General features: G+C 54.4%; 2 protein-coding genes across 2 annotated transcripts; both read right to left on the reverse strand.

Moving 5' to 3' along the window:
* Positions 1-16: 16 nt before the first annotated feature.
* SYTL1 (synaptotagmin like 1) lies at positions 17-8,671 on the reverse strand. The gene is made up of 15 exons (XM_070597204.1): positions 8,497-8,671; positions 6,102-6,327; positions 4,954-5,102; positions 4,649-4,721; positions 4,518-4,566; positions 3,988-4,060; positions 3,609-3,721; positions 3,342-3,455; positions 2,944-3,110; positions 2,596-2,692; positions 2,109-2,267; positions 1,674-1,752; positions 1,479-1,578; positions 455-660; positions 17-247 (listed from the first exon to the last, which is right to left on the reverse strand). Exons 2-15 carry the CDS (start codon positions 6,287-6,289, stop codon positions 108-110), a joined length of 1,707 nt encoding a protein of 568 aa, XP_070453305.1. The 5' UTR covers positions 6,290-6,327; positions 8,497-8,671; the 3' UTR covers positions 17-107.
* Positions 8,672-12,587: 3,916 nt separating this feature from the next.
* Positions 12,588-24,003, reverse strand: TMEM222 (transmembrane protein 222). The gene is made up of 6 exons (XM_008519456.2): positions 23,490-24,003; positions 18,377-18,461; positions 16,630-16,661; positions 15,101-15,197; positions 14,885-15,015; positions 12,588-13,685 (listed from the first exon to the last, which is right to left on the reverse strand). Exons 1-6 carry the CDS (start codon positions 23,681-23,683, stop codon positions 13,598-13,600), a joined length of 627 nt encoding a protein of 208 aa, XP_008517678.1. The 5' UTR covers positions 23,684-24,003; the 3' UTR covers positions 12,588-13,597.
* Between the last annotated feature and the right edge of the window lie 1,722 nt (positions 24,004-25,725).

Here is a 25,725-nt window from a genome sequence, read left to right on the forward strand (position 1 = left end):
AGACATCAGCCCCCTCTTGCCCTTAGAATAGACTTTATTAACTTTAGCCCAGGGCAGGCCCTGAGATGGTGGTTGAGAGAGAGGGGTTTGGTAGGGCTTGTAGGCAGCTATGTCCTGGGGGCCAGGTTGGTTCTGAGGGGCAGAAGGCCATCCACCCACTCGCATGGCCGCTCCAGGAGTGTCTGCCACAGCCGCTTCTCCTCAGGTGTGGAATCCATCCAGGGCACCTGGAGCCCATAGCTGCTGCCTGGATGCGGGTGGGCAGGGGTGGAGGGCATGGTCACAGTGGACACCTCAGGTCCCACAGAACACCCACCTGGTCCCAGATTATGCACTTCATCTCCAGTTCTCAGTGGATACCAAAGCACAAGAAAAGGCAAAGAAGTGCCCAAGGCCACACATTGAGCCTCTGCCTCCCAGCACTGGCTCCCCACCAGGGCCCTGCCCCACTCACCAGTGCCCAGGCTGAGGCGTGTGCCCCCCAGCTGGCGGCTGGCCAGGGCCCCATGGTCCCAGAGAGAGAGCTCAGCACAGGCCTGGCGCAGGTCGGCTGGCCCAAAGCCATCATAAACCATGGTGTGGTTGAATACGGGGCTGAGGCTGCGTCGCACCACCCTTGTCCGTTGGCGGCTGGCCCGGCTGTCATCAGGCAGCACTGAGCTGTGGGGGAGGTGGGCTGGCATCAAGTGGCCACCCCTCACACTCCCCAGAACCAACCAGTTACAAGTCCTACCCATACTCCCTTACAGTGTCCATGTCCTCTGGCTCCTGCCTGAGATCTGGCCTGAAACCCTCACTACCCTATGGAACCTTTGCATCACCCTCCTCTCAGATCTCCTGCCGTTAAAAATTACAACTCTTATTCACAGGACCCCAGAGCAATGTCTCTGAAATGCAGTTCTGCTACTCCCCAGCTCAGTGATCTTCATTGGCTCCCTATTGCCTCCTAGAAGCAGTTTCCAAACTTTTGAAAGTCTTGGAGCCCTTTCTGCAGGATAAAATATTGCTCAAAGTACAAAACCTAAAAGAAAAACAATGTCTCTGGTTGAATCACTGCTGTGCACTCAGAGACCTGATCTGCCTACCTCCATTTCACTCTCTTAGGGTGGGAGGCACCCCTAGAGGTCCCCTGGAGCTTACTTTGAAAACCACTGAACTGCAAGTTCAGGGTCAAACCCCACAGCTTGGCCTTCAGGGTCCTCCATAGAAGGACCCCTGCGACCTCCCAGGTCTCAGCCTCAGCTCTTCTACGAGTCCTATCGGTGCCAGTCACCTTGAAATGCAGCTCCTCAAAGGTGTCTTCAACTCTCCTGACCCCAGGCCTTTGCTCAAGCCATCCCCTTCACCCCTGCTCAGTGGTCGAAGCCCCCAGACTGGGAGATCAAGGGTGGGTGATTAGAAGGGGTTTGTCGGACAGAGGTGGAGAGCTGCACTGCGGGTGAAAGGAAGGGAAGCAGGGAGGTCCCGATGCCCCTCACCATTGTATGTAAGTATCCGGGGATCCTGAGCGCAGAGGCACGAGGTCCTGAGCTTGCTTCACCCAGAAGTGCAGCTCCCCGCTGGGGGGCAGTCCCCTGCCTGCAGAGAGGCTCGGCTCAGCTCCTTGCGGGACAGCAGTCCCGGCCTCCCACGGCCCGTCCGTCCAGCTTGGCCTCTAGAGGGCGGTCACTCACCCTCGGAGCCGGCGGGGACGTACTTGAGGGACAGAGAGAGCAGCCCGCGGATGGGGAGGTCATCGGGAGAGGACGGGACCTGCGAGAAGCGGGCTCGTCAAGGGTCGGGGACAGGTCCCAAGGGAAAGGGGCCATAAGGGGATGGAGTCTCCAGACACCGGTGGGGCGTGGTTAGCGGGGAGGGCGGTGTCTCTGGGGGCAGGGCCTCGAGAGACCAGCCTGGAGTCTGAGAGGGCCCCTGGAAGGCGCCGTCCGGGATCAGGCCCTCGCATGGGGCCGTCTGGGGCCGTAAGGTTTCCAGGCTGTGAGGAGGCTCTGCCGCCGGCGGTGTATGAGGCCGGATGAGGGAAAGCCCGAGGGGGTGGGGGGGAGTAAAGGCGGGAGATCTGCGCCGCGGCCCCCCCGCCCCCGCCCCCCGCGGGCCAGCTGCCTCACCCGAGGTTGCAGGGGGAGCCAGGTGGGCTCGGAGTCCCAGTCCCACGTGTCCAGGGGCACTTCGACTTCTCCCAGAAAGATGTTGCGACCCAGGCTTTCGCGGTGCCACACGGACAGGCTCAGCACGCGGCCCCGAAGCTCAGCCTGCGGGATGGAGTACTGGGGACAGGAGGTGCGCTTTAATGGAGCACCGCTGATGACCCCGGCTTCAGTGCTGCCGGAGTGTTGACTGGGGCTTGTCCTACCAAGCTCCGTGCAGGATGGAGTCCTGGGGAGCCCCGAAGGGCATCAACGGGGGTCTGGACTAGCGCCGTGCCCTCCACTAGACTGACATACTGGAGAGCGCATTAATGGGAGGACCTCCCTGCAGAATGGAGGATTGGAGCGACGGGCAATCACGATACTATGGCTGCCCCTGACACCCAGCCCCCGCAGGAAGGGGCGTCTGGTTCATTAATGAGGGGCCGCCCGGTCGTCGCAGCCTCACCCGGAGAGTCTCGTTGAAGACCGGGTTCAGATTCCGTTTCTTCACCGCTGTCTTGCGCTTGCTCTGCTTATCAGGGAGGAGGTAGCTTTTGACGTAGCTGGGGCGGGGGAGGTGAGGACCGGAGGTAAGGGGGGGACCTTCCAGCTTTACTCCCCTGCCGGGGGAGGTCGGCGGTTCCCCAGCCACCTCGCGCAGCGCTTTACAGGAGCTATCTCATTCCACCCCCAGGACTCCCAAGAACGTTATTCCCAGTTTGAAGATGAGAAAACTGAGGCCAAGAAAAAGTGGTGGGGCTGGGAGGCGAGAGGGGCTCCCTCGCGCCCCCGCCTCGCGGGTTCGGGCACTCACGGGTCGGAGCGGCCGCGCCGGGCGGCGGCCAGGCCCTGGCACTGGATCACGTGCACGCGCAGCTCGGCGGCTCCGGGCTCGTAGCGCAGCGAGAAGTGCACGGAGCCGCGCACCTGCACCGCGCCCGCCTCCGCCTCCCCGGCCAGGCTCATCTGGCTGCCGCTCAGCTGCGGGCGCGGGGTGGGGAGTTAGGACGGGGTGCAGGGCTCACCTCGCGGCTGGGTTCAGATGCGGGGGACAGGGGGGTAAAGCGAGGCGAAGAGGTAAAGGGCACTTCGACATAGCTTGACTGGAGGCTGCAGTGTCAGGTTCAGGGTCGAAGGAGGGGTCATGCAAAGGCTATGACGGGATATGGGGAGGGGAGGTCCCCCCTCAGGCCCTCTCCCTCACCCCCTCACCGTGGAGGAGTTGAGGCTGGACACTGAGGAGCTGCTGCTGAGCATGCGGTCGAGAGAGGGGCCGGGCCCTGGGGCCTCCTCCCCGTTCTCCAGAATCTCGGCCGCCGCCTGGGTCTGGGGAGGGGGGAAGTGACCGGGGCGCCCTCTTTTTCCGAGCCCCTTCCCCGACCGCGCTCGGTCCCGGAGGGCTCGCAGCCTTGGGGAGCGCACTCCCCGCCCCGACTCCGCTCCGGGTCTTGAGAGCAGCCGCGGGCCGCTCCCGCCTACCTGGGCTGGGCGGGGCTGCGGCTCCTTCTCTCCCCGCGACGGCGCCTGCGGCTCCGGCTCCGGCTCCGGGTCCACCTCCTCGGCGTCGACCTGCGCGCCCCCTGGGCCAGGGGCTGCGGTGGAGTACAAGCTGCTGAGAGAGCCCCTTTCCGCCCGTCCCCAAGCAAATTTACAGGGACTGGTTTATAACTCCTGTGACCTGCAGATTCAGGCCCCAGAGCTGCCCTGGGGTCGCCCATGGAGACCTCCCGCCTCTCCCCCATCCCTCCCACCCCCCCAAGGCGGCAGGAGGAAGGTCAAGAAAGGTGATTGGGGTCACTTAGAGCTGCCTCTGATCCCCACAACCTGTCTGTGCTCCCCAACACACACCCTCACTTACCTTCCTGGGCCTGGGGCTCCTCCTCATGATCTGAAGCCTCTGGGGGGACATATGGTGAGGGGAAATCAGGTCCCTGAAAGAAGCAAGGGGTCACAGTGGGAGCTAGTGATGAAGGATTCAAAGATTATGACAGGGTCAGAGGTTCAGAGGCGCCAGCTGGCTACCCCAGCTTCAGATTTAGTCCAGCCCTGAGGGCAGGGCTGGCAACCAGCTGCAGGACCAGTTGGGCCTGTACTTCACACCCTATTCACACTTCAGGGCCTGCCCTGCCTGACTCCCAGCGTCCCACTGGTGGAGGACAGTAGGATCTGAGTCCTACACCTCACCCAGCCGGTCCCCACTCCACCCCTAAAAGCCAGAGTCAGAGATTCCCTCAGAGGCCAGGTCCCTCATTGGACAGAGGAGGATGACAAGCCCTGGAACAGGGTCTCCTGACTCTCAGTCTGGGACTCTTTACCCAGCACATCTCACCTCCACTCCAGGGGCACTGCCCATTCATTTAATAGCTCATTCAGTCACTCATTACGCACCTCGGCTTCCTGGCTGAGCCTCTCTTGGGGGGCCTGGCCTATGGAGAGCCTAGGAGTAGGGAAAGGTGGTTGTCAGGGATGAGACCCAAGTGACTGGTAGGCACCCTCCCCTTGCAGCCACCCTTCCTTACCTGGGTTTCAGCTGCTCTTCAGTCTCTTTCCCAGCAGCCTCAGCCTTCCTATCAATGCCCAGAGCCTGGTCTCCTGCGCACAGTGACAAATTCTGTGAACCCCCATTCTCAGGAAGTCTAGCCCTTGGAGATGCCACCCACTTCCCGTCCACCTCCCATAGCCCATGGAGGGGTGGTGCCCACCCAAAGACACACACTAGCATGGGCAGCTGGGACTGGAACCCAGGGGCCCTCTCTCCCTGTCCACATGTACCCGGTAACCCAGGCTGCATGAGGCCTGCCCTGCCCTGGGGATCTCCTCTCACCCCTGGAGCTCTTCTTCCTACGGATAGAAGCTCGGACGAGGTCAGAACCAAGGCGGGCATGGTGGTGCCGTTGGGAGCGTGCTTCCTGGAACCAGTCCCCTGTCAGAATTTTCAGCTGCCCAGGGTCTGCCAGGGAGGCCCGGAGCTTGCTGGAGGATAGGGGAGAGCGTGGCTGTCACCACTCACCCAAACAACATTCCTGCCACCCACTCTGTGCTAGGCCCTGTCCTGGGGCCAGGGACACAACAGCAAGTCAGACTTGATCCCTGCCCTGGAGGAGCTCAGGCTGGTGGGGAGCCCGAGTCCGGAATAGACAAGGACGCTATAGTGAGGTAGGTGCCATGACAGATGTGAGAAGGGCCGGCTTTGCCTGTGGGCATTCAGGAGGGCTTCCCAGAGGAGGCAACATTTGAATTGCTTCTTAATGGACAAACTGGAATTCTCCAGGTAGAGAAGGAGAATAATTATTATTCATTAAGTGACTACCGTGCATAATCTCTCCTAATTCCATGAGGTGAGTCTCCTTAGCCCCATTTTACAGATGAGGAGAGTGGTGCTCAGGTCAGGTGAGTTGCCCAAGGTTACATAGATAGGAGGTGGCTGTCTGTCCCCAAACACTACTTGTAAGTCCCATGCTCCTCTGCTGCTGTGCTCTTTCAGGAAGAAGGAACAGCCTAGAAGCGAAGGGTGGGTGTGTTCAGGGACAGTGGAGCCCCCAGGTGGCTGTGGGAGACACTGAGTATGTGTGTGTGTAGGGGTTACTGGTGGAAGATGACGTGGGGGCGGCTGGCAGGGACCAGGCAAGGAGGCCGTGTGGACCAGGCTTCGGAGCTTGCCCCTCACACGAGGTGCTGAGGAGCCGTGGAGGCTTCCAGCAGGGATATTAGGACAGATCTGGGCAGCTCCAGCCGCAGCCTGGCAGGTAGGCTGCAGGAGGCAAGCCTGGAGGTGGGGGGGCTGGCAAGGGGGCTGCTGCAGCCACCCTGGGAGAAGTGATGAGCTGAGCTGGCCAGGGGCAGAGGGAACCAAAGGGCAAAAACAAGAACTACCCAGTAATCAGGCTACATGTTAGTGGGGGCAGGTTGGAGGCCACCCCAGCCTCCCAGTGCCTGAGGCCCCTCCTCATGGGCTCCCCTGCCCTGCGTCACCTGACCCGCCCTTCCTCCAGCTGGCACAGGTGGGCATCTCGCTTCAGGACGTCGGCAATGGCCTCCTGCTCCTCCTCTGTCAGGAAGCTCAGGTCCAACAGTCCATCAGTCTCAGGCTCTGGCTCATGCGCCATGAGGCAGACTGGGGCCCAGAGCCCTTCTTGAGAAGGGTGGCCCCTCTGGGGCATCAGCTGGGGCAGTGCCCCGGCTGGGCACACGTGGCTCCCTGGGGGGAGACCAGGGGTCAGGTTAAGCCCTGCCCAAATACAGGGAACATCCTGGAGCTGACTGGCCTTTTCTGCCCAAATATATGCCAGGTGGTGGGCAGGGTACAAACCCAGGGAGGCTGAGGTCAAGGTGGCATGAGATGCACCCATGGACATATGCATACACTGGCCCATGAACATACTCAGGGACACACTCGAAGATGTGTAGAGACATACATGCACATACACTGACAAATGTAGACACAACTACCCACAGTGAGATATACACCTGGTCACATGTGCACTCTGATACCTGTACAAGGACAGGCACATGCACAGGCATTCTTCCACGAAAGGCCCTATGCAGTCATAGCCCAGTCCCAAGCCCAAACCAGGTGACACACCTAACAGTCTTAAACTGGCACACAGGCATGTGCGCACAAGGGAGACAGAACCCAGGTGGGTTCCCTGTACAAGAATAGGTCCAGGACAAAGACATGTCCCTAGATAGACACAAGTCACACAGACTTTTGCACACACACATTAGCCTCCAACTGGATTGTGAGCCCCTTGAAGGTAGGGACAGGGCCTCATCCCCAAAACCAGTACTTTGCACCCAACAGATGGTTGGTAAGCAATTGATTAATTAAATGCAGAAATACATCTGCACACACATGGGGAATGCGCACAAACACACACACACGCCCCCAGACACAAAAGCACATGCACATGATCTGCTTACCTGCCTGCCTCTGAACCTCCCAACCTGGGTCCCCTCCCTTCACCTCCACCCTACACTAGCTCATTTGGTCTTCCTGTCTGAGGCAACCTCCTCCCCAGCCCACACCCCCAACTTCCTCCCCTCTGAAGTAACCGCCACACCCACTCCCACTGAGGCCTCCAGCTCAGGGATACCCCTGCTGCCAGCGCTTCCCTCTTGCCCCAAGCCCCTGGCCTCTCTGCTCTGGCCACATGGGTCCCCCACCCCCTGACCTGGCTGGGTCCCAGTGGTGGAGGCCAAGTGCTAGCAAAGCAGCTTGGGCCGCTCAGATACCACGGTGACTCCGGAAGGAAAACATTTGCCCACGCCTGAGGGGCATGTGGACGTGGCAAGGGGCCCATGACTGGGCCATGGGCAGAGCAGAGCAGTGGCCTGAGCCCACTGGGCAGTCTCTCCTCTCCTCCCCACCCTTCCCATGCCAGGGCACCAGGCAGAGTTGTGATGGGAAGAGGGCACCTCAGCAGGCAGGTCCTGGCTTGTGCCTGCTGCCTGCACTCTGCGCCCTCCCAGATGAGTCAGTGTCCAGGCCTGAGCAAGCCCTCTCCCCTGCTTGCCCCCCTCACCCAGAACCTGGGGTTTCTGCACGTCTACTTCGGGTATTGTGTATAACACTGTGTGAATGCCTGTGTGCCTGACGTTAACAATATTTCCTGAACATCTGCTGTGTTCAAGGTGCTGGATGTTGCAAATGCACGGTTGGGGCTCTTCTGTGGCCTGGTGTGCGAGCCCATGTTGATGTCTCTGTGTTGATTGTGCCGTTGTGAGAGTCTCGGTCTGGCAGGCATGTCTGTGTACTGTGGGATCCATGTGCCTGTATATTTTGTAGGCATGAATATTGCATTACTGCATGTGTGTCTGTGTGTCATGTCACAGTGTGACACTGCATGGGTGACTACTGGCCGTGTGGTGTGTTCAGTGACTTTCTGGGTGACAGCGTTGTGAGGTGTGTGCACTGTGTGTGTATTTCCTCCTATGCTGTATGTATGACTGGGTTATAGTGTGTATTGTTGTAGTGCGTACTCTGGTGCCCCAAGGGCCACCAGGTGTGTGTGTATGAGTGTGGAGGTGGGGGGGACATTCTGCAGAGCTGACCCTGCTCTTGTCCTGCAGGTCTGCCTGGGCTGAGCTGTGGGCATCTGAGCCCAGGGTTGCCAGCAGCACCCACCTCCCTGCCGTCCCCTTTCCTTCCAGAGGCAGAATCAAGTGTCTGGTCCTCACTGCTCTGTTTCAACACTATAGGACAGACCCATTGGTCAATATAGGGTCTGTCCATCTGTCTGGCTGTTCTAGTCCTAGACACGCTCCTGCCTCCCCCACCCCAAGGTCCCAGAGGGTACTCAGGATATGAGGTGGCAGTGCCTGCCCCTTGGGACACTAGCAGGGGACTCCCAGCCCTGAGGTGTGTTACCTGTAGGGGTCCAGTATGGACGGGACGCCTTCGTAGGGTGACCCCAGCTCCCCTGGCAGCCGAGTTTCAGGGACTAGAAGAAGAGCAGTGAGGGACTAAGGCTGACTCAACAGGCAGCTCAGCCCAGTGGCTGCCCCTCAGAGGAGGAGGAAGAGGAGGAACACCTTCTCAGCAGGGCCTGATGCAAAACCGGGCCTGGATTTGGCCTCCCCAGGGGCACGCCCCAACCTCAGCTTTCAGAAAACCCAGAGCCAATTTGGTGAGTGGGAAATGCCTGGGGCTTGGCCCCAGCTCACTGCAGACTTACTCTGTGACTCCTGTAACCTTTCAGAACCTTGGCTGCTCCATGTGCAGAATGGGTAGCAGCCCCACCAGGCCCGCTGAGGAGCTGGTAGGAACTTGCTTTGAAAGCAAAGTTAGAAACCTTTCTAAGAAGCAGAGCAATGGAAGGACTGCAGACTGCAGTAAGACAACCCTGAGTAGAGTTCCTGTTCTGCCACTGTGTGACCTTACGCAGGTCTCTTAACCATTCTGAGCTGCAATTTCCTCCTATGCAAACTGTGGGCAGCAGAGTGTGAAGAACCTATTATAAGGGAAACGAAAGTGCCTGGCGCAAGCTGGCATATAGTAGGTACCAGGTGGCCCCTCTCCAACATGGTTTATTTCGACAATGACTGCCCTTCCATGTCCACGTATGCCTCCCGGGCAGGGCTGGCCACACCAGAGCTGCTCTCTCTGGTCCTTCTACCACCCTAGGCCCCATCTGTTTGAGGAGGCCTGGACTCTTCTGAGGCCAACGTGAGGCTCCTACACCCTTCTTCTGTCCATGGGGAGCCCCTCTGAGCACCCCATTCTGCTCCCAGATTCGGCCCCACCCTGAGAATAGATTTGGTCCCAAATTACCTTTGCTTCAGGACCACGAACCAAGGCCACACCAAAGCTTCCAGATGCCTCCAAGTCTGCTTCATTCCACTCTGCCTGTCCTTCCACACCCGCTGCCATGGCTTAAATATTAGAGGGTACCTCACAGACCCTCCAAGAGAGGAGGTGGGACAAGGAGTGGACTCTAAATGAAACCCCACCCTTCCTCCCCCTCATGGAACTGGCTCCCAAATGTTACCACCACTCTGAACACCTGAGGGTCCCTCCTCCAACCCCAGCCCATGGTCTGACATTCCTAGTTACTTTGTTGCAAGTCATTCTTATTTGCTGAGCCTCATCTATTAAATGGTGGTAATAATCCCTCCTCAGATGGTTTTCACTACAATTCATTGAGATCCCTAGGCCCTTAATAAATATACATATACGTTTGTATATGCAGTATCCATTGAGGGTCCGGCGTGGGAGCTGTTACTGATGCCTGCCTCCTCCGTCAAGTCTCCCTGAATGGGAGGAGAGTGACCAACAGCATCCTCACTCCTTCCCATCATCCTGTCCTGGCTTCTCCCAAGGATGTTTCTCTAGCTCCCCCCACCTCTCAGCAGCTCTCACCCCTGGAAGGCATCAAACTTCACTGTCTACTTTTCCAGCTTCTAAATTCCCTTCCTCTCTCTCATCTGTCCTTACAGCTTCAACTCTGCCGGACTCTCAATTTCCATCCAACTCTCCTGCTGTCTTCTCAACTTGAACTTCTGTATCCTCCCCACCTGAAACCTTCTCTTATTTCCAGGTTTCCACTTCTGTGAACAGCCCCCTGGCCTGGCCCCAGGTCTCCTGCTGCTTCCTGCCAGTCACCAGACTGCCTCCTCCTCTCCAGGTGCTTTCCCACCCATCGCCCAACGCCCCCCCCCCCCCCCACCCCATCTCCATCACCCTTTCACTGCCCAGGTCTCAGTCCCCACCCAGCCTCTTCTGGATGCCTCCTCCTCCCTGTCTCCTGGCTTCCTGACTTGGCCCCTCCAGCCCTGGCTTGCACAATTGTCAGAGGGCCCTTTCAGCACACACCACTTTTATCTGTCATTCCTTAGCTTTGGAAGGTGCCAGCAGACAACCAGGGTAACCCTCTGACCCTTTAAAAAGTCTGCTCCAGGGGCTGGCCCCGTGGCCGAGTGGTTAAGTTTGTGTGCTCTGCTTCAGTGGCCCAGGGTTTTACCAGTTTGGATCCTGGGCGCAGACCTAGCACCACTCATCAAGCCATGCTGAGGTGGCAGCCCACATCACAGAACCAGAAGGACCTACAACTAGAATACACAACTTTGTACTGAGGGGGCTTTGGGGAGAAGGGGGGAAAATATGCTCCAAGTAGTACAGCCTCCCTTAGACACTTTCACTGGCAGAAGTCTTACCACCTCCCAAGAGAGTCCAGCCTCCTTGTGGGCTGCTCAACCCCTCAGCCCAACCCTCAGGACCCCCACCTGGCTCTGACTCTCCTTGTCTTCTGCATCCTTAGAGCCTTACCTACTGACTCTGCTTCCTGTCCCTTCAACACCCTGGTCCATTTGTGCTCCCTACTCCTCAACTGCAGAAGGCTTTTTGCCCACTCCAGGGGGCTCAACGCCTTTGCACTGTAGCTAGTCTCTAGGCAACTTTCCGCAGTTAAGAGGCCCCAGATCTGGGTTAAAATTCTGGCTCTGCCACATGGTCCCCCGTGGCCTTGGATCAATGACAATCTCTGTAAGCCTCACTCTCTCCCTTTATAAAAGAGACAATAGCAGCCATCACATAGGACTGTGTAAGAAGTGTTTCCTCTTTCTTGCCTCCAGCTTTCATTCTCCATTCTTGTCAGTCACAGCACCCCAGTCCTTTGGAGAAACAGTCCCTCCCCCATTTCCCTCCTCATGCTCCAGTGAGGCCATCTTGCAAGTGGCTCCAAGCGGAGGCTCTGGGGGCCCGGCTGCTGGATTTGAACCTGGTTCCTCTTCCTACCTGTGTGACCTTGAACAAATCACTTTACCTTTGTGTGCTTATTTCTTCATCTGTAAAATGGGGATGATAGCACCTATCTCATAGGGCTGTGGTGAGGATAAATGATACTTTATTACAAGGCCTAGCACACAGCAAGCACTCAACAACTGTCGGTGATTTTTATGGCACCTATTTATGTCCTGTCTCGCCAAGGCTAACTTAAAGTTCTGCTGGGCGGGAACAGAACTTTTTTCTATCCACTTTGCTGTGGTCCTCCACACTGGAACTTCTCCCCCAGCCAACTCTCAGATGGACCCAATATGCAAAACAGATTTTGAAAATGGAGTTGCTCTAAAGTGGGGAGGGGGTCACCTCTGCCTCACCCTGAAGAAAGCTCAGGCTTGGAAACCACAGCACTGCAGAGTCTGGGATGAGCTGACAGGCATCTGATCTAGGGCCCTGAAGGCCAGCAGCTAGAGCTGTCCTCAAGGCCATCCTCAAGATGAACACAAAGGCTCTTCAGGATTCAGAGACCAAATCCTTTGCTAGTTCCAACTAAAGTGATACACGGTATAGGGCAGGGTTAGGAAAGACTTCACCAAGGAAGTGGCTTTTAAGCTGGGCCTTGGGAAGGCAGGCCATGATTTCAACAGGTGGAAAGCAAAGGACCAGGAGTGGGCAGGTGCTGGAGAACAGGTGCTGGCCTGTCTCACTGCAGAGTAGGTGCATGGAGAGTGAGGAGCCTGCAGGGCCTGGAAAGCCAGAAAGTGGAGGTACCAAGGAACACGGCAGTGAGCAGACCATTGGGGCTCAGCCTGAGGAACATGGCAACGTGATTGATGGATATGGCGGAGGCCAGGGGCTGGGGTGATTCTCTTGGCTTATCTCAAATTGTGTACCCCTGGTTGAGGAGACAGGTCCAGGCCTCAGGTCTTCCCAGACCCAACTCCCTATCTGGCTGCCAAGTTCTTCCCAACAGGGAACATGGCAGGGGTTTCACAGTCACCTGCCTTGAGAAGAAAGCTTTGGGATACTGGACGTGGGATGGTGGAGAACTTCCACAGCCTGGGCGCAGGGTAGGACACACCAGAGGGATGCTGATGTCCATGTAATCACCAGGCACTGGACAAGGACTCAACCATGACCCAGGCAACCAGACCCCTTGCTGCAGGGGCAGGGATACCCAAGGACACCAAGAAGATAGGAGCTGAAGGGGCGAGGGGGCCACTGAAGGACAAAGCACCATCTGGAGTCAAAACTCTTTATTATCCTGCCCCAGGAGCCCACACAAAGGAATCCATGGAACAGGGAGAAGGCGGACAGCACAGCCCCTTTCCACAACTTGAAGAGAAGAGGGAGCCATGGTAGGTGGGAGGAAACAGCTCCCCTTCAGCTCCCTGATGGCACTGGCTGCTCTGACGGCCCCCCAACATCTTGGGCCCAAGGGTGCCATGACCAGCGTGAGGCCCATAGCCGGGACTGGGGCCAAGCTTTGTCTACATTGTTCTGATGGACACGGGGTCACTCTGGACATGTCAGCGTCACTCATCTCTCCAGCCTGGCTGGAGTACCCCAGGCCCCGAACTGCAGGGGCAAGTGGGCTCAAGTGCTCAGAGGCCCTGGGAGATTGGGAAGAGGGAGCTGCATGGACTGGAGGACTCCAGGAGATGGGGCACAAACCACCCCTACTGCAGCTTCTGACAAATATCCAAAGCGGGGTCCGTCCATCCTCCTGGACCATTCTAGAGGCCAGTGGTGAAGGCCCCAGGGCAGCTTAGCTTATGGAGACTTCTTGGTGTACCTGACCCACCCCGGAACCAGAGCCTCGGCAGGAGGACGGGCTCCAAATCCAGCTCTGGCTCCTGTGCTGCCTTGGCTGGTGGGTCCAAATGTCCTCCCTTCCCCTACCAAGCACTGGACTGAGGCAGGGGGAGCCCAGCAGGCAGTGGCAGGAATAGCTCTACAGAGGCAAGCTAAGGCCCTTTCAACAGACGAACAAAGAAGGTGCCTCAAGGGCAGGGGTCACAAGCCTGGGAAGCAGGGTACAGGGAGCGTCTGAGTGACCAGTGAGACACAAAAAGCAAACACCCCGCCCCATGCTCATCCTTACCCCTTATTCCAACCACCTAGCCCAAAGCCCTGGGTCAAAACCAGCAGGCCCATCCCTGCCTTTTGGGGTGAGAAAAAGAATCTGGAACCAAAAGGGGTGGCAGCTGCCTCCTCAGGAGCCTGGTGGTCCAGGGCCATGCGGTAGCCATCACCGAAGGTTAAAGACCAGGCTGATGGTTAGGATGATGCCCAGGAGGAGGACGAAGGGTAGCCAGGTCTTCACGAAGGCCCCAACACTGATGGAGAGGAGAGAGATGGGAGTGACGGTGAGAGGGGCCCAGTGAGTGGGCGTGCAGCCCAGATCCCTTCCATCCACAGACCCAGACAGGGCTGCTGCCCTCAAGCAAGTTCCTGGAACCACTCCCTCACCTCCAAACTTGGTCAATCAAGGGATTGAGCTGGGCCTGGCACCCACTACAGAGAACCACCAACTAAGGTCCTGGGCAGGGGCTGTTCCAGGCTCTTGGTGGAGATGTGACACCTTGCTAAGTGGGTACAAGAGACGTGCCCACCCTCTTTGGGCCTCACTAGCTCCATCCACAATCACCCTTTGTCTGGGGAAATGTCTCCAGTGAGAGGACCAGGAACTTGAGTCTGGGTGGAGAAGCCAGGAGTGCCCTCTGCCCACAGCCCTCATAATGGGGCCCACTGGGAGGGGAGGGGTCAGCAAGAGTTAGCACAATGTTGTGGCTGGAGCGAAAGGGCTGGAGTCAGGGCCCTGGGTTCAACTCCAGCTCTGCCTCAGTCTCTGTGTGACCAGTCTCAGCGGAACTCTGAAAGCCTTTGGACTAACAAAAAGACCCCTGAGTCTCCTTTTCAGGAGCTTGTAATGATGAATGCAGCTAGAAGAAAGGCTGGAGAGGCAGCCAGTTTAGCCTAGGTGTGTGCTGGCTCCCAAGTGGGTGGGTTACTCAACCTCTCTGAGCTCCCCTTACCTCTAAATTGGGATTGCCTTTGACCTCACAGGTTGTGAGTGTGTGGCTTCAAATGTCCTCCAAAGCCACAACTGGGGCCCACCTGCCCAGAACCCTGCCTCTTATGAGGGATCCTGGGAAGGGACCCGGTGGGATGGTCACCTACCCCTCTGTGAGGGTCTACCTCTCCATTTGACCTAAGCAAAGGGCTCTGTGGGCTCATAGCCTCCCCGAGGAGCCAAAATCATTATCCCGATTTTACCAAGGACAGTTGCAGCTTAGAGAAGCCAAGACAGTTAGGTACCCAAGATCTGTGAGCAAGTGACAGAGCTGGGCTTGGGACCCAGGTAGAGCTGGACTTTAGCCATCTCTCCCTCCACCAGAACTCATGAACCTCCATGGCTCCAAGCAGCATCTGCTTTGTCCCTGCTGGCTGAAGGACTCCAGAAACAGCCTTGCTGGGATCCCTGGGAGAGCAGCCCAAGGGAGGGCGGTGAGTGACAGGTGGATGGGCAGCTCACCTGACATACTTCCCATAGAGCAGGCAGAAGAAGCACAGCGTCACCATGTTCCAGTTGGTGCTGTTGTTGTAGCGCATCAGGTTCAGGGCCAATGCCACATGTGAGTGGCAGTTGTCACAGCAGAGATTATGCTGGAGATACAGGAAGGGTTGGGTCAGACCGGGCTGCAGGGGAGTCTCCCAGCCTCATTCCTGCCCCCAGGAGTGGTCCACCTACCATGCGGTGCTTGTACTCCTCAGAGGCATCATGCACGCCTGTGTCCCACGCATTGGGCCCACTGGCATACACCTGAGCAGGGTCCAACTTCCAGTACCTGAGGAGAGAGAGGGGGTTCTGGGCACTGGCTCAGCTCCATGAATGTTCCCTGATGCCTGCTCTGTGTAGGGCCCTGAGCTGGGTGCTGAGGCTGCAGGGGTCAGTCAGGTCCAGGGAGAGCCGTGCAGCAGACAACTGTAACACAGTGTGACATGCCCAGTGCCAGGTGGATCCTGGGGAGGATATGAACTAACTCAGTTGGGGGGTGACACCTGAGTCCAATCCGAAGAAAGAGGGATTAGCCAGGCGCAGAACAGGGACTGGGTGTTCTAGGCAGAGAGAATAGCTTGAATAGAGGTAGAGGCACAAAACTGTGCAGCGGGTACCAGAAATTAAGTAACTGGGCACTGCTGGAGGATTCAGAGGGAGGAACAGGGTGATAGGATGTTGGAAGGTGAGGCTGGAAATGCAAGTGGGGCCATGTTGTGGGGGACTCGAATGCCACCCTGAGGAACTCATCCATCAGAAAGTATTCTCCCCATCAGCCTACATGGGAGACCTGGTTGAGTGGGAGAGCAGCTGGTGGAGCTAAAGCTCATAAACCTTAAACTGAGTGAGACCCCAAAGGGTCTCAGGCCAGGGGATGCTGGGAGGTCAGAGCACCATCTGGCTGCTGTGTGGGGAATAGCTTGGTGGAGGAGCCCAGAGATATGGGACCAGTGAGAAACCAATGTGGCGTGGACTGGGGGGCTGGAGGGTTCCTTCCTGGAAATGGATGCCCTTAAAACTGTCCTGGAAAAGCAGCCTGGCAGTAGACACCCAGCCCAGAGGCCCTTGGCCCATGTTTCCACCTGCCTGTCAGGGAGCCCTGCTCCAGGCCACCTCTGCTGTGTGGGACACCAACCCCACAGGCCCCAGCCCTCCCGGGTGCAGCCTCGGGCAACAGAGCATCTGATGCTGTTCTGAGCACACTGATGACTGAGGCGTTGTCACCAGACCCACAGTGAGGTGGGTCCCCAAGACAGAGGAAACGAAGTCTCCAAATCCCAAGCAAACCAGCAATAGCTCCCAGAGGGCCTGAGCTCCAACCAGAACTTTCCAGCAGAGTTCTAAACAATGCCTCCCTTACACCTTAAATGGCGGGTTCGTTCCTCGAGGGGCAGGAGAGAGTCTAGGTTTTGGAGTGAGACAGACCTGGGTAAGTCCCAGCTCTGCCACTTCCTGTGTGATTTTGATCAAGTCCCTTCCCTTCCCTCATCCTTCCAAAGGAGTGGAAAACATGACCTTGCAGAGCTGAGGCAAGGCCTAGATGGCCTGTGGGTAAAGGACCCAGCCAGGGACTGGCACAGTAGATGGTGGACCCTGGCTGTCCCTCCCCTCTCCAGATCCTCAGGATTCTGGCTCCTGCTGTGCCCCAGAAGGCCTGGCCTGCTACTCTGGGCAGGAGGAACCTGGCCCTAGGGTCAGTCCCACAGATGTTCATCACTTACTTGGCAGGCTTCCCAAAGGCCATGTTGTCTTCCTGTTGAGGGACAAGAGCAGAGATCAGTGGGGAACCCGCATCCAGCTTGGAAGATAGACCTGGGTCGGTGGTGAAAGTGCAGTGACTTAGAAGGAGGTATGTCGGGTGGGCAGAAGTGGGGTCCGGGCCCTGCTCTGGGGCTGGCACAGTATCTGAAGTATCTTCTGTGGGAAGAAGGCAGCGCGGCAGGAGTACACAGAGCACGGGACCCAGAGACCAAAGACTTGGGGTGCCTGCTGCAACTGCGCCTTTGTGTGGCTCCTAGGTAATTCTCCCACCCTCTCTAGGACTCCTTTTCTCCAAGTTCTATGGTCAGTCTCTGATATTTTTTTTTTTTTAGAATTTTATTTTTTCCTTTTTCTCCCCAAAGCCCCCCCGGTACATAGTTGTATATTCTTCGTTGTGGGTCCTTCTAGTTGTGGCATGTGGGATGCCGCCTCAGCGTGGTTTGATGAGCAGTGCCATGTCCGCGCCCAGGATTCGAACCAACGAAACACTGGGCCGCCTGCAGCGGAGCGCGCCAACTTAACCACTCAGCCACGGGGCCAGCCCCCTCAGTCTCTGATCTTTGATCACAGGTAGGCAGTTTCCTTCATGGCATGAATGATGACACCCTCTGACCTCCTGACCCGACAGTGGTGGTCCACATGGAGCCTTTCTCTGTGTCTGGCAGTATGACTGCATTCAGAGCAGGACTGTGGGGGCTAGGGCTCGAGAGGCCTCCTTTGAGGGAGACAGTACAGCCAAGTTCTAGACCTGCCACATAAGATGTGGGATACAGGGGCTGGCCTGGTGGTGCAGCGGTTAAGTGCGTACGTTCCGCTTTGGTGGCCCGGGGTTCACCAGTTGGGATCGCAGGTGCAGACATGGCACTGCTTGGTAGGCATCCCACATATAAAGTAGAGGAAGATGGGCACGGATGTTAGCTCAGGGCCAGTCTTCCCCACCCCCCCCCCCCAAAAAAAAAAGATGTGGGATACAGGAGTCATGCAGGGACAGATTCTGGGTTCAGAATCAGGAAGATCCTGCTGACAGCTGGTCAAAGATGAATTATCATAAAAGTATATGGCAGTGAAACTAATAGATATGAAAGACCTTTGTCATGTTAAGGTGAGCATGACAACTACCAACATAAACAGATTGGTGCCACCACACCCCTTCATTCCAGTCTCTGATAAAGATGAAGCTGGAACCTTGAAATAGGCAGGATGCTGCCTGCTCATCTGGAGCAAACTCACTGCACCCATCTTGGGCACACCCCCAGGGAAGAGACCTGAGAACACAGCTGGTTCCTTCTAGAAGGCCCACCCCTTCTTCTCCATGGCCATCCCCAGGGAACCATGTCAGCCTCCCCTGTGCCCCCACCTTGTGACTCCCACCTTCTGAAGCTCCAGAGATGTGGTTCCTGGATGGTTTGACTCTCCACTCTTGCCTCTAATCCCTACCCATGTCTCGGTACCCCAGGGGTGGACAAAGGGCTGGGTCAGTTACTTAAGAATCCTTCTGGCCACGCTGCCCTCCCGGCCTGTCCTGGAGGCAAGAGAGGGGGGAAAGGGGTCAAACATTGGTGAGGAGCAGAGGGCCAGGGAGAGGACTGCATGGTATCTGCATTCTTTTAGGTTTTGGGGAGATAGGAAAGGTGCCTACAGGCAAGACAGGCCAACCTTCCACTTAAGCCTTGGAAACCTCCAGAGTGGAGTGGAATGGGCACTCACCGAGACAAAGTAAGGGCCAGCGAAGTCCCGAATGACTCCTGTGGATGTGCAGATGCCCATGTGACCAATGATGGGGAAAAACCACCTGTGAGAAAAGAGGACAGGGAAGGAGCAGAGCTTAGGGTGCCTTTCAGCCAGTTAGACAGATGCTGGGGACACTCTATGCAGTGTTAGAACATGTGTGACTTTTGTGATGATCAAGGTGGCCAATTAGGGTGGCCAGAGGGGCTGGGGAAGCACAGAAGAGGGGCAAGAGCAAATGAAGAGCACAGTGGGATACCACAGCACCCCTACAGAATAGCTATAACTAAAAACACGACAACACGGAGTGTGGTGAGGATGAGAAGCAAACGGAACTTCACTATGGGTAACAGTATAAATTGTTTCTACCACTTTCGAACACTGACAATATACTCTACACCTCAGCAATTCCACTTCAGAGTATACACCCAACAGAAACAAATACTTGTATCCACCAAAGCCATGCAGAAGAATGTTCACAGCATCTCTCCTCAAAATAGCTGGAAACATTTGTCAAAACTCATTGAACTGCACACTTAAAATGTATGCACTTTATTGTATGGGAATTATATCTCTATAAAGTTGATTTAAAAAATAACTGGAAATAATCCAAATGTTCAACAATAGCAAAATGACTGAGTAATTTAGGGTATAGTCATACAATGAAAGGGTAGGTAACAATGAAAAAGAACAAACTTCTCCTACATACAACACAGATTCTTGTAGATATAAGGCAGAGTGAAAGAAAACTTACGCAAATGTACATACACATTATTCTGCTTACAGGAAGTTCAAGAAAAGGCAGAAGAGGTGCTAAAGGGCAAAAGAGGGATTATTTCTGTGGTAGAAGTGACTGGGAGGGGCACAAGGCAGCCCTCTGGATACTGGAAATGTTCTCTGTCTTGACCTGGGCGACAAGAGTGTATACACACAGAAAAATTCATTGAGCCGTATACATAGGATTTGTACACTTTATATTTTATACCTCAATAAAAAAGTTAAAAAAAATAGGTGGAGAAAGGCATTTAAACCAATCTGTGGGTGTGGGGGAATTCAGGCAAGTCTTCCCTGAGGAAATAATGAAGAAATAGTAGGTGCAAGGGTAGAGATCAGGACAAAAGCATGGTGTAGTCCAAGAACTAAAAGTTCAAATTCTTAAAAGCCATGGGCATTTTTACAAGACCAAATCTCAGATGGACCCCGATAGGCAAAACACACAGGAACCCAGATCTGCCTGTAGTCTGAGAACCACGGCTCTACAGGGCCTAGGTGCTGGAGGGACTGATCCAGGTTAAGGACTCACGGGAAAAGACTCATGGGGCCAGCGGTCAAGTGCTGGTCTGAAGGCTGCACCCTGTTAAGGAGGTCAAGGCAAAACCTACACAGATGCAGCTCAAGGAAGCTTTTCTGTGGGGCTGGGGCAGTCAGCAAAGACTTCACAGAGAGGGTGACTTTTAACCTTGACCTGTGAAAGGACAGAATGTCAAGAGGCAGGAAGCAAAACTTCGAAGCAGCAAAGTGGTGCATGTGTCTGGAGAATGGGAGTGGGACTGGAGTGGGCAGTTCAGAGGCTATTCTGGAATACTGACAAGAGATGATGGTGATCCTGACCAGAGTATTGGTGGTGGGATGGTGAGAAGCAGATGGATTCAAAAGATCTTTTTTCTTCTTCTTCTTCTCCCCAAAGCCCCCCAGTACATAGTTGTATATTCAGTTGCTGGTCCTTCTGGTTGTGCTATGTGGGATGCTGCCTCAGCACGGCCTGACGAGCGGTGCTAGGTCCATGCCCAGGATCCAAACCTGCTAAACCCTGGGCCACCGAAGTGGAGTACGCGAACTTAACCACTGGGCCATGGGGCGGGCCCCTCAAAAGATCTTTAAAAGGAAGACTGGGCAATTTTATGACGACAGTATAGAAGTCTTCCGGGTCTGCAGCCTGAGCACCTGAAAGGATGGTGGGGCCAGAGTGGTCTTTTGAGAACAAACTTCAGATTCCATCATCCTCTTGCTTAATATTCATTAACAGCTTCCTATTACACTTATACCTCAAACTCCCCCAACAGTTTGGCCCAGTCACCTCACTCCTCTCTCTAGCTACGTGGCCCACTTCTGGTTCCTCAAACACGCCAATTCCTCCTCACTGCTTTTTCTGGCATTTGCCCAGCCCAGAACACTCTTCCCCTAGACCTTTGCACACCTGGCTGCTTCTCAGCATTTAGGCCTCAGCTCAACTGTCAACATCAGAGGTCTTTCCTGACCATGCCTTCTAGAGTAGCCACACACAACCCTAGGCACCCCAGACCCCATTACTCTGCTCTAATTTCTTCCTAGGATCTACTACTATCTGAAATTATCTTGTTTACTTGCACGGTTACTGTCTGTCTTTCCCCACTCGTGTGTAAGCTCCAAGAAAGCAGGGATTTTCTCTTATTTATTAGCCTAGCTCCCGGGCAGTGCCTGGCACACAGCTAGAGCAAAGTACTCATTACTAAATGATCAATGAATGAATGTCCTGCATTTAAGAGTGGCGTCAGGCTCTGAAGTCAAACCTGGGTTGAGTCTTAACTTTGTTTTGGGCAAGTTACTCATTCCTACCTCTGTCAGTGAGAGGCAGATAGCAATAATTACCTCAGTGGGGGGAGGGGCTATTGTGAGGATGAAATAGGACATGCTTGCGAAGTACTTAGCACACTTCCTTGCACTTGGTAGTTGCTCAATGCTGTCATCATGAGGTGTTCAATAAATACTTGCTATCTGATTGGCTGGACTGGCGTAGAATAAGTTGCTGAAGACCCACAGTGGCCACAGGACACTCAGAATTATGGGAAAGTAGATGCTCTGGCTTCTCAGACTCTGATCTCAGGACCCATCCCCCTCTCCTGCTCCCCACTCCCCAATTCTTTTCATCTGGCTGGAGAGAAGGTCTGGGTTTGACCAGTATTTCACATACCACAGCTGTGCCAGCAGCTGCTGATGGAAATTAAGAGTAAAGGCTGGAGACAACAGCAGAGCCCTGTGCTGGGGAAGCCCCACAGAGGAAACTCTCAAAGTTTCTTCTATTTACTGAATGAATGAACAAATAAGTTACTGACCCTGGAGCTCTATCTGGGAAGGTAGACTACGTCAGTAGAAAAAGCCTGACGCCGGCTTCTAAGCCTTTATTTCCTCATCTATAAAAATGGGACGACAGTATCTATTTTCATTGGGTTGATGTAAGGACTGAACAAGAGAGTGAATATAAAATGTTTAGAATAGAGCCCAGAGTAAGTATCCATCTTAGCTGTTTTTATTAGTAACAGTAGATATTATCTGGCTTTTTATGCTTAATTATCAACATCTCTTGAGGGAGTGGACAAATCTTCGGACTCAGTTGCCTCCTCTCTGATCCTCCGTCCAAGGACACACGACAGTTCCTTGTGCCACATCTAGTCCTAGTTCTGCACTCCAGGTCAGCAATCATCACAAGGCACTATGATGGTTAGTTCACTTGTCTCTCTCCTGCTGGAGGGTGAGTCCTTTGATGGGAACATGAGCCCTTTGACAGGGGCACTATGGCTCGTTCATCTTGGTCTTATGAACACCTGTACACAGATCTGAATAGAAATGGGGTGTGAGCTGCTTCTGGCCTAGATGATTGGGGATTGTGGTGCCTCTATCTCATGATGCTACCAGCTTTCTGAAGAGCAGAGGACCGCACAAATGTGTTATTGAGAATAGAGAAAACCCAGAGATCTTAGGATAGTAAGAAAGGTTTTAGCAAAGCCAATATATTCCCTGACTATCCCTCCCAGGTATTCTCACATTAACATTTTTTTCTTCATAGCACTAATCACTATCAGCAGTTCTCTTATTAACTTACTGCGTATCTCCTTCTACCATGACTTAAACTCTGTCACAGCATCATATCTGCTTTATTTACGACTGTATATTCTTATCACCTAAAACTACTCTAGGCACTTAGGAGTCACTTAGCAAATGTGTTAAAAGAACACTGAATGAATCAACGAACACTCTCCTAAAAATTTTATTTCTAAAGGACTCAGACTTGGATGTTCTTAAGCAAATGCATAAGCATCTGAAAATGCAAAACAACTTAAGTATTTTAACATTAATACAAAAATTAAGGTCGTTTTAGGATCAGCAACATATAAGGCCAAAAACGATCCCTTCTCCACACCACTTGGCTGTTTTTGAAAGAAGGAAAAAAATCTATCCCATCAGGTGAGAGTGGATAGGATGCAGTCATAAGAGAGCAAGTTATGGAGTCAGAAGACTGAGTTTGGGACACATTTGCTTATAGAGTGTAAACCTGATCAAGACATTAATGGTACAGGAAGCTCAGCTTCATCATCTGAGAAGAGAATTCGTACCTTAGAAAGTGGCTGTGAAATTCAGAGAAAATGGGTGTGAAAGAGCTTGGTCAACTGTCCAACACTGTGAGGAGGAGTTATTATCAGCTATCAAGGTTGAAGCAGGAGGGCAAACAAGCTCCCCCCACCCAGGAGCTGCGGGCTAAAAGGCAGCAGCACTACCAGAAAACCTGCTCTCTCTCCTGACAAAGGCTAATGCCGTAGAAAGACCTTGGTCTGGGAGGCAGACACCCCAGGACCTAAATCCGTTTTGCAACTGAGATGGTGGTCCTTCCAATGGTGACATCCAGGAGCCAGTGTGGTCCCAACCAAACTCCCACTTGCCTCTAGACCCACCAGGACGTCTTGCGTACGGGAAGTAATCAGCAAGCATTTGCTCAACGAATGAACAAACCAGTGAATACTGAAGACGTCTCCTCAGACCAGGTTAGGGGCCCCTCTTCTGCACGCCCACAGGTCCTGAGCTTGCCAGCCACAGAACCTTTCCCGCCGGCCTACAACTGTCCTTCTCCTCGACTAGACCAGGTGTGAGGAGGGCGGGGAGCGTGCCCCATCCGTCCGCAGAAACCGGCACCGCGCGGGTAGCGGGGTTCTGATGCCTGGGTGAGGCGTGAGGGCCAGACCCGAGGGAAAGGATTGTTGCGCGACCGGGCCGGAAGCTGGCCCGGGGCCGCCCGAGGTTGCCGCGCGGGCCACGGCTCTTTCCGACCCTGGAGACTCACGTGAGCACCGGGATGGGCGTCCACACCACGCAGTAGGGGAAGCGGCTCCGCTCCACGTCCATGGCGCCGCCGCCCGAGCCGCTAAATTGCTTCTTGTCCGTCTCGGCCGCCGTCGGCACCTCCACTTCCGCCATTCCGGGCGGGGGTGGCGGCGGTGGCAACAGGAGCGGCGAACTCCCTTCCGCTTCCGCCATGGTGCGCTAGCCCCGCTCCGGCCGGCCCCTGCTCCGGCGCCTCTCGCCGTGGCGTCACTTCCCGCAGATGGGGGTCCGCCCGGTTTGGCCTTCCCCCCGGGAATTGAAGCCCGGTCCCTCTGGGCCCTGCCTGCTTGGCCCCCCTCCTTCTGCGCCCGCCAGCCCCGCGTGTTTGTGCCTACACTGTACGGCTGCGGAAGGGATGCCCTCAGGCAGCGCTCAGTCTAGCGCAGGAGACCAACCAAGAACTCTATAATTCAGTACGCTGGGGGCTCCTAAAAGGTGTAGTGCAGTCGTTATTTATTTAGCACTTCTTAGGTGCCAAGCACTTGACATACATTGTTTTTAATCCCCATAATTAGACATGCGAATTTAGGTTATTTTCTCCAGGTTACAAGTGAGAAACTGAGGCTCAAGCGGTGAGGTGAGTGGCCACGTCTCAAACCCAAGTTTGTCCCTCTTGTCCTTTTCATCGTGTGATCTTTCACGAGGTAGTGGTAGCATAAAAGGACAGACTGAAATATTGTGTGTAGAAGCAGGGGAGATTTGCCTGAAGATATTTGAGCTGAGTCGATGTTTGCCAGCTGGCACGGGTGTGGGGGTGGAGGGATGCGTGCAGCCGTGCAAAGAAAGGCCTTGCAGAGCACAGCGTGCAGGAGTGTGAATATCACCTTGGCTGGAGTAAGTCACAAGCCTTAGATGTGATCCGATCCCTTCATTGTATAAATGGGAAAACTGAGGCTCAGGGAAGGGAAGTAGTAATTGTCTGAGATCACACACAATCATATAAAGAAGCCAAGCTGCAATCTTGGATTCTTTGGGCTTTTTAAAGAATGCCAAAATAGATAAAGAAAATGGAATCTGCTAGGGTGGAAAGGGGTAATGGAGGGACAAGAAGGAAGGCAGCAGCTAAAAATCAGGCTAGAGGGAGGTACGGACAAATCCATTCAGGAAGGTGGGAGCCATACCTTTTGGGGGAGGTCTTTCTTCTGTTCAATTACCCTCCCTCCATGCTGATCTACATGTAGAAAGCCTGCTGTCCTGTTTTTAGCACCTAATATTTTAATGCCTTTTGGGGGGTATGTCTGTCTCTGTTATGGAACTCTAAGGTCCTTGATTTCAGTAGCTAGCACAGTTCCTAGGGCAGAGCAGATGCCTACTAGATGTTTATTGACTGGATGTTTTATAAAGGCCTCATAGATATCAGAGCTGAAAGGATTCTAACCCACTCAAAATTCTTTGAGTATATTTGTGCCTCTCCTGTGACTCAGGTGTAGTGTGTGATCCTTGAAGAGCAACAACCAGCGTCTAGCACAGGGTTTGGAGCAGATTAGGAGTGCAGTATATTTGTTGAATGAATAAATTGCATTATCTCTTGACTCAGTCACTATAACTATCTAATCTCTTCTGGATCACAGGCTCTGAGGAAGGTCTTACATGTTCCTCTACCATCACTATCAACCGGTAATTCTAGCACAGGGCTGGTGGGTGCTCTTTAAACATTTATTGTATGTATGGATGAATAAACAACTAAAGTCAGTCTTTCTTAGGGCCTGCCACAAATCTGGTAGTACTAACACAAGTACTGCATTTCATCTGACAACCTTCAGTGGCTTCCCATTGTACTTCGAATAAAACACAAATATGTTACCATGGCTTATAAGGTCCTGCATCTGGACCATGCCCTTTTCTTACTTGTTCACTATACTACAGCCATCCTAGTCTTTTTTCAGTTCCTCTCATGTGCATGCTCTTTCATTCCCTAGGAACTTGGCATTGTTCTCCTCTGCCTGAAATGCCTCCCCCTGCTTAAACTGGCTAACTCCCACTCATCCTTCTGGTCTCAGATTGTTACTTTTCTCAGAGAGTCCTTCCCTGGCCACCCAGCCTAATTAGAAAGCCCCTGTTAATCTCCCTTGGAACACCTTGTTCTTTTCCTTCATAGCACATATGTACTGTGGGACTCCCCCACTAGGCTGGAAACTCCTTGAGGGCAGAGACTATATTTGTCTTGTTCATGTCTGTAAACCCAATGCCTTGTA

The sequence above is a fragment of the Equus przewalskii genome, chromosome 2 (assembly GCF_037783145.1).
Source record: "Equus przewalskii isolate Varuska chromosome 2, EquPr2, whole genome shotgun sequence".
Taxonomy (NCBI): domain Eukaryota; kingdom Metazoa; phylum Chordata; class Mammalia; order Perissodactyla; family Equidae; genus Equus; species Equus przewalskii.

Coding starts and splice junctions, on each gene's coding strand:
- SYTL1 (XM_070597204.1), bottom strand. CDS start 6,289: ATGCCCCAGAGGGGCCACCCTTCTCAAGAAGGGCTCTGGGCCCCAGTC. Junction 5,103..6,101: donor CTGGAGGAAGGGCGGGTCAG/GTGACGCAGGGC, acceptor CCTATCCTCCAG/CAAGCTCCGGGCCTCCCTGG. Junction 4,722..4,953: donor TAGGAAGAAGAGCTCCAGGG/GTGAGAGGAGAT, acceptor CACTGTGCGCAG/GAGACCAGGCTCTGGGCATT.
- TMEM222 (XM_008519456.2), bottom strand. CDS start 23,683: ATGGCGGAAGCGGAAGGGAGTTCGCCGCTCCTGTTGCCACCGCCGCCA. Junction 16,662..18,376: donor CTGGCCCTTACTTTGTCTCG/GTGAGTGCCCAT, acceptor GTCCCTCAACAG/GAAGACAACATGGCCTTTGG. Junction 15,198..16,629: donor GCCTTTGGGAAGCCTGCCAA/GTAAGTGATGAA, acceptor CTCTCTCCTCAG/GTACTGGAAGTTGGACCCTG.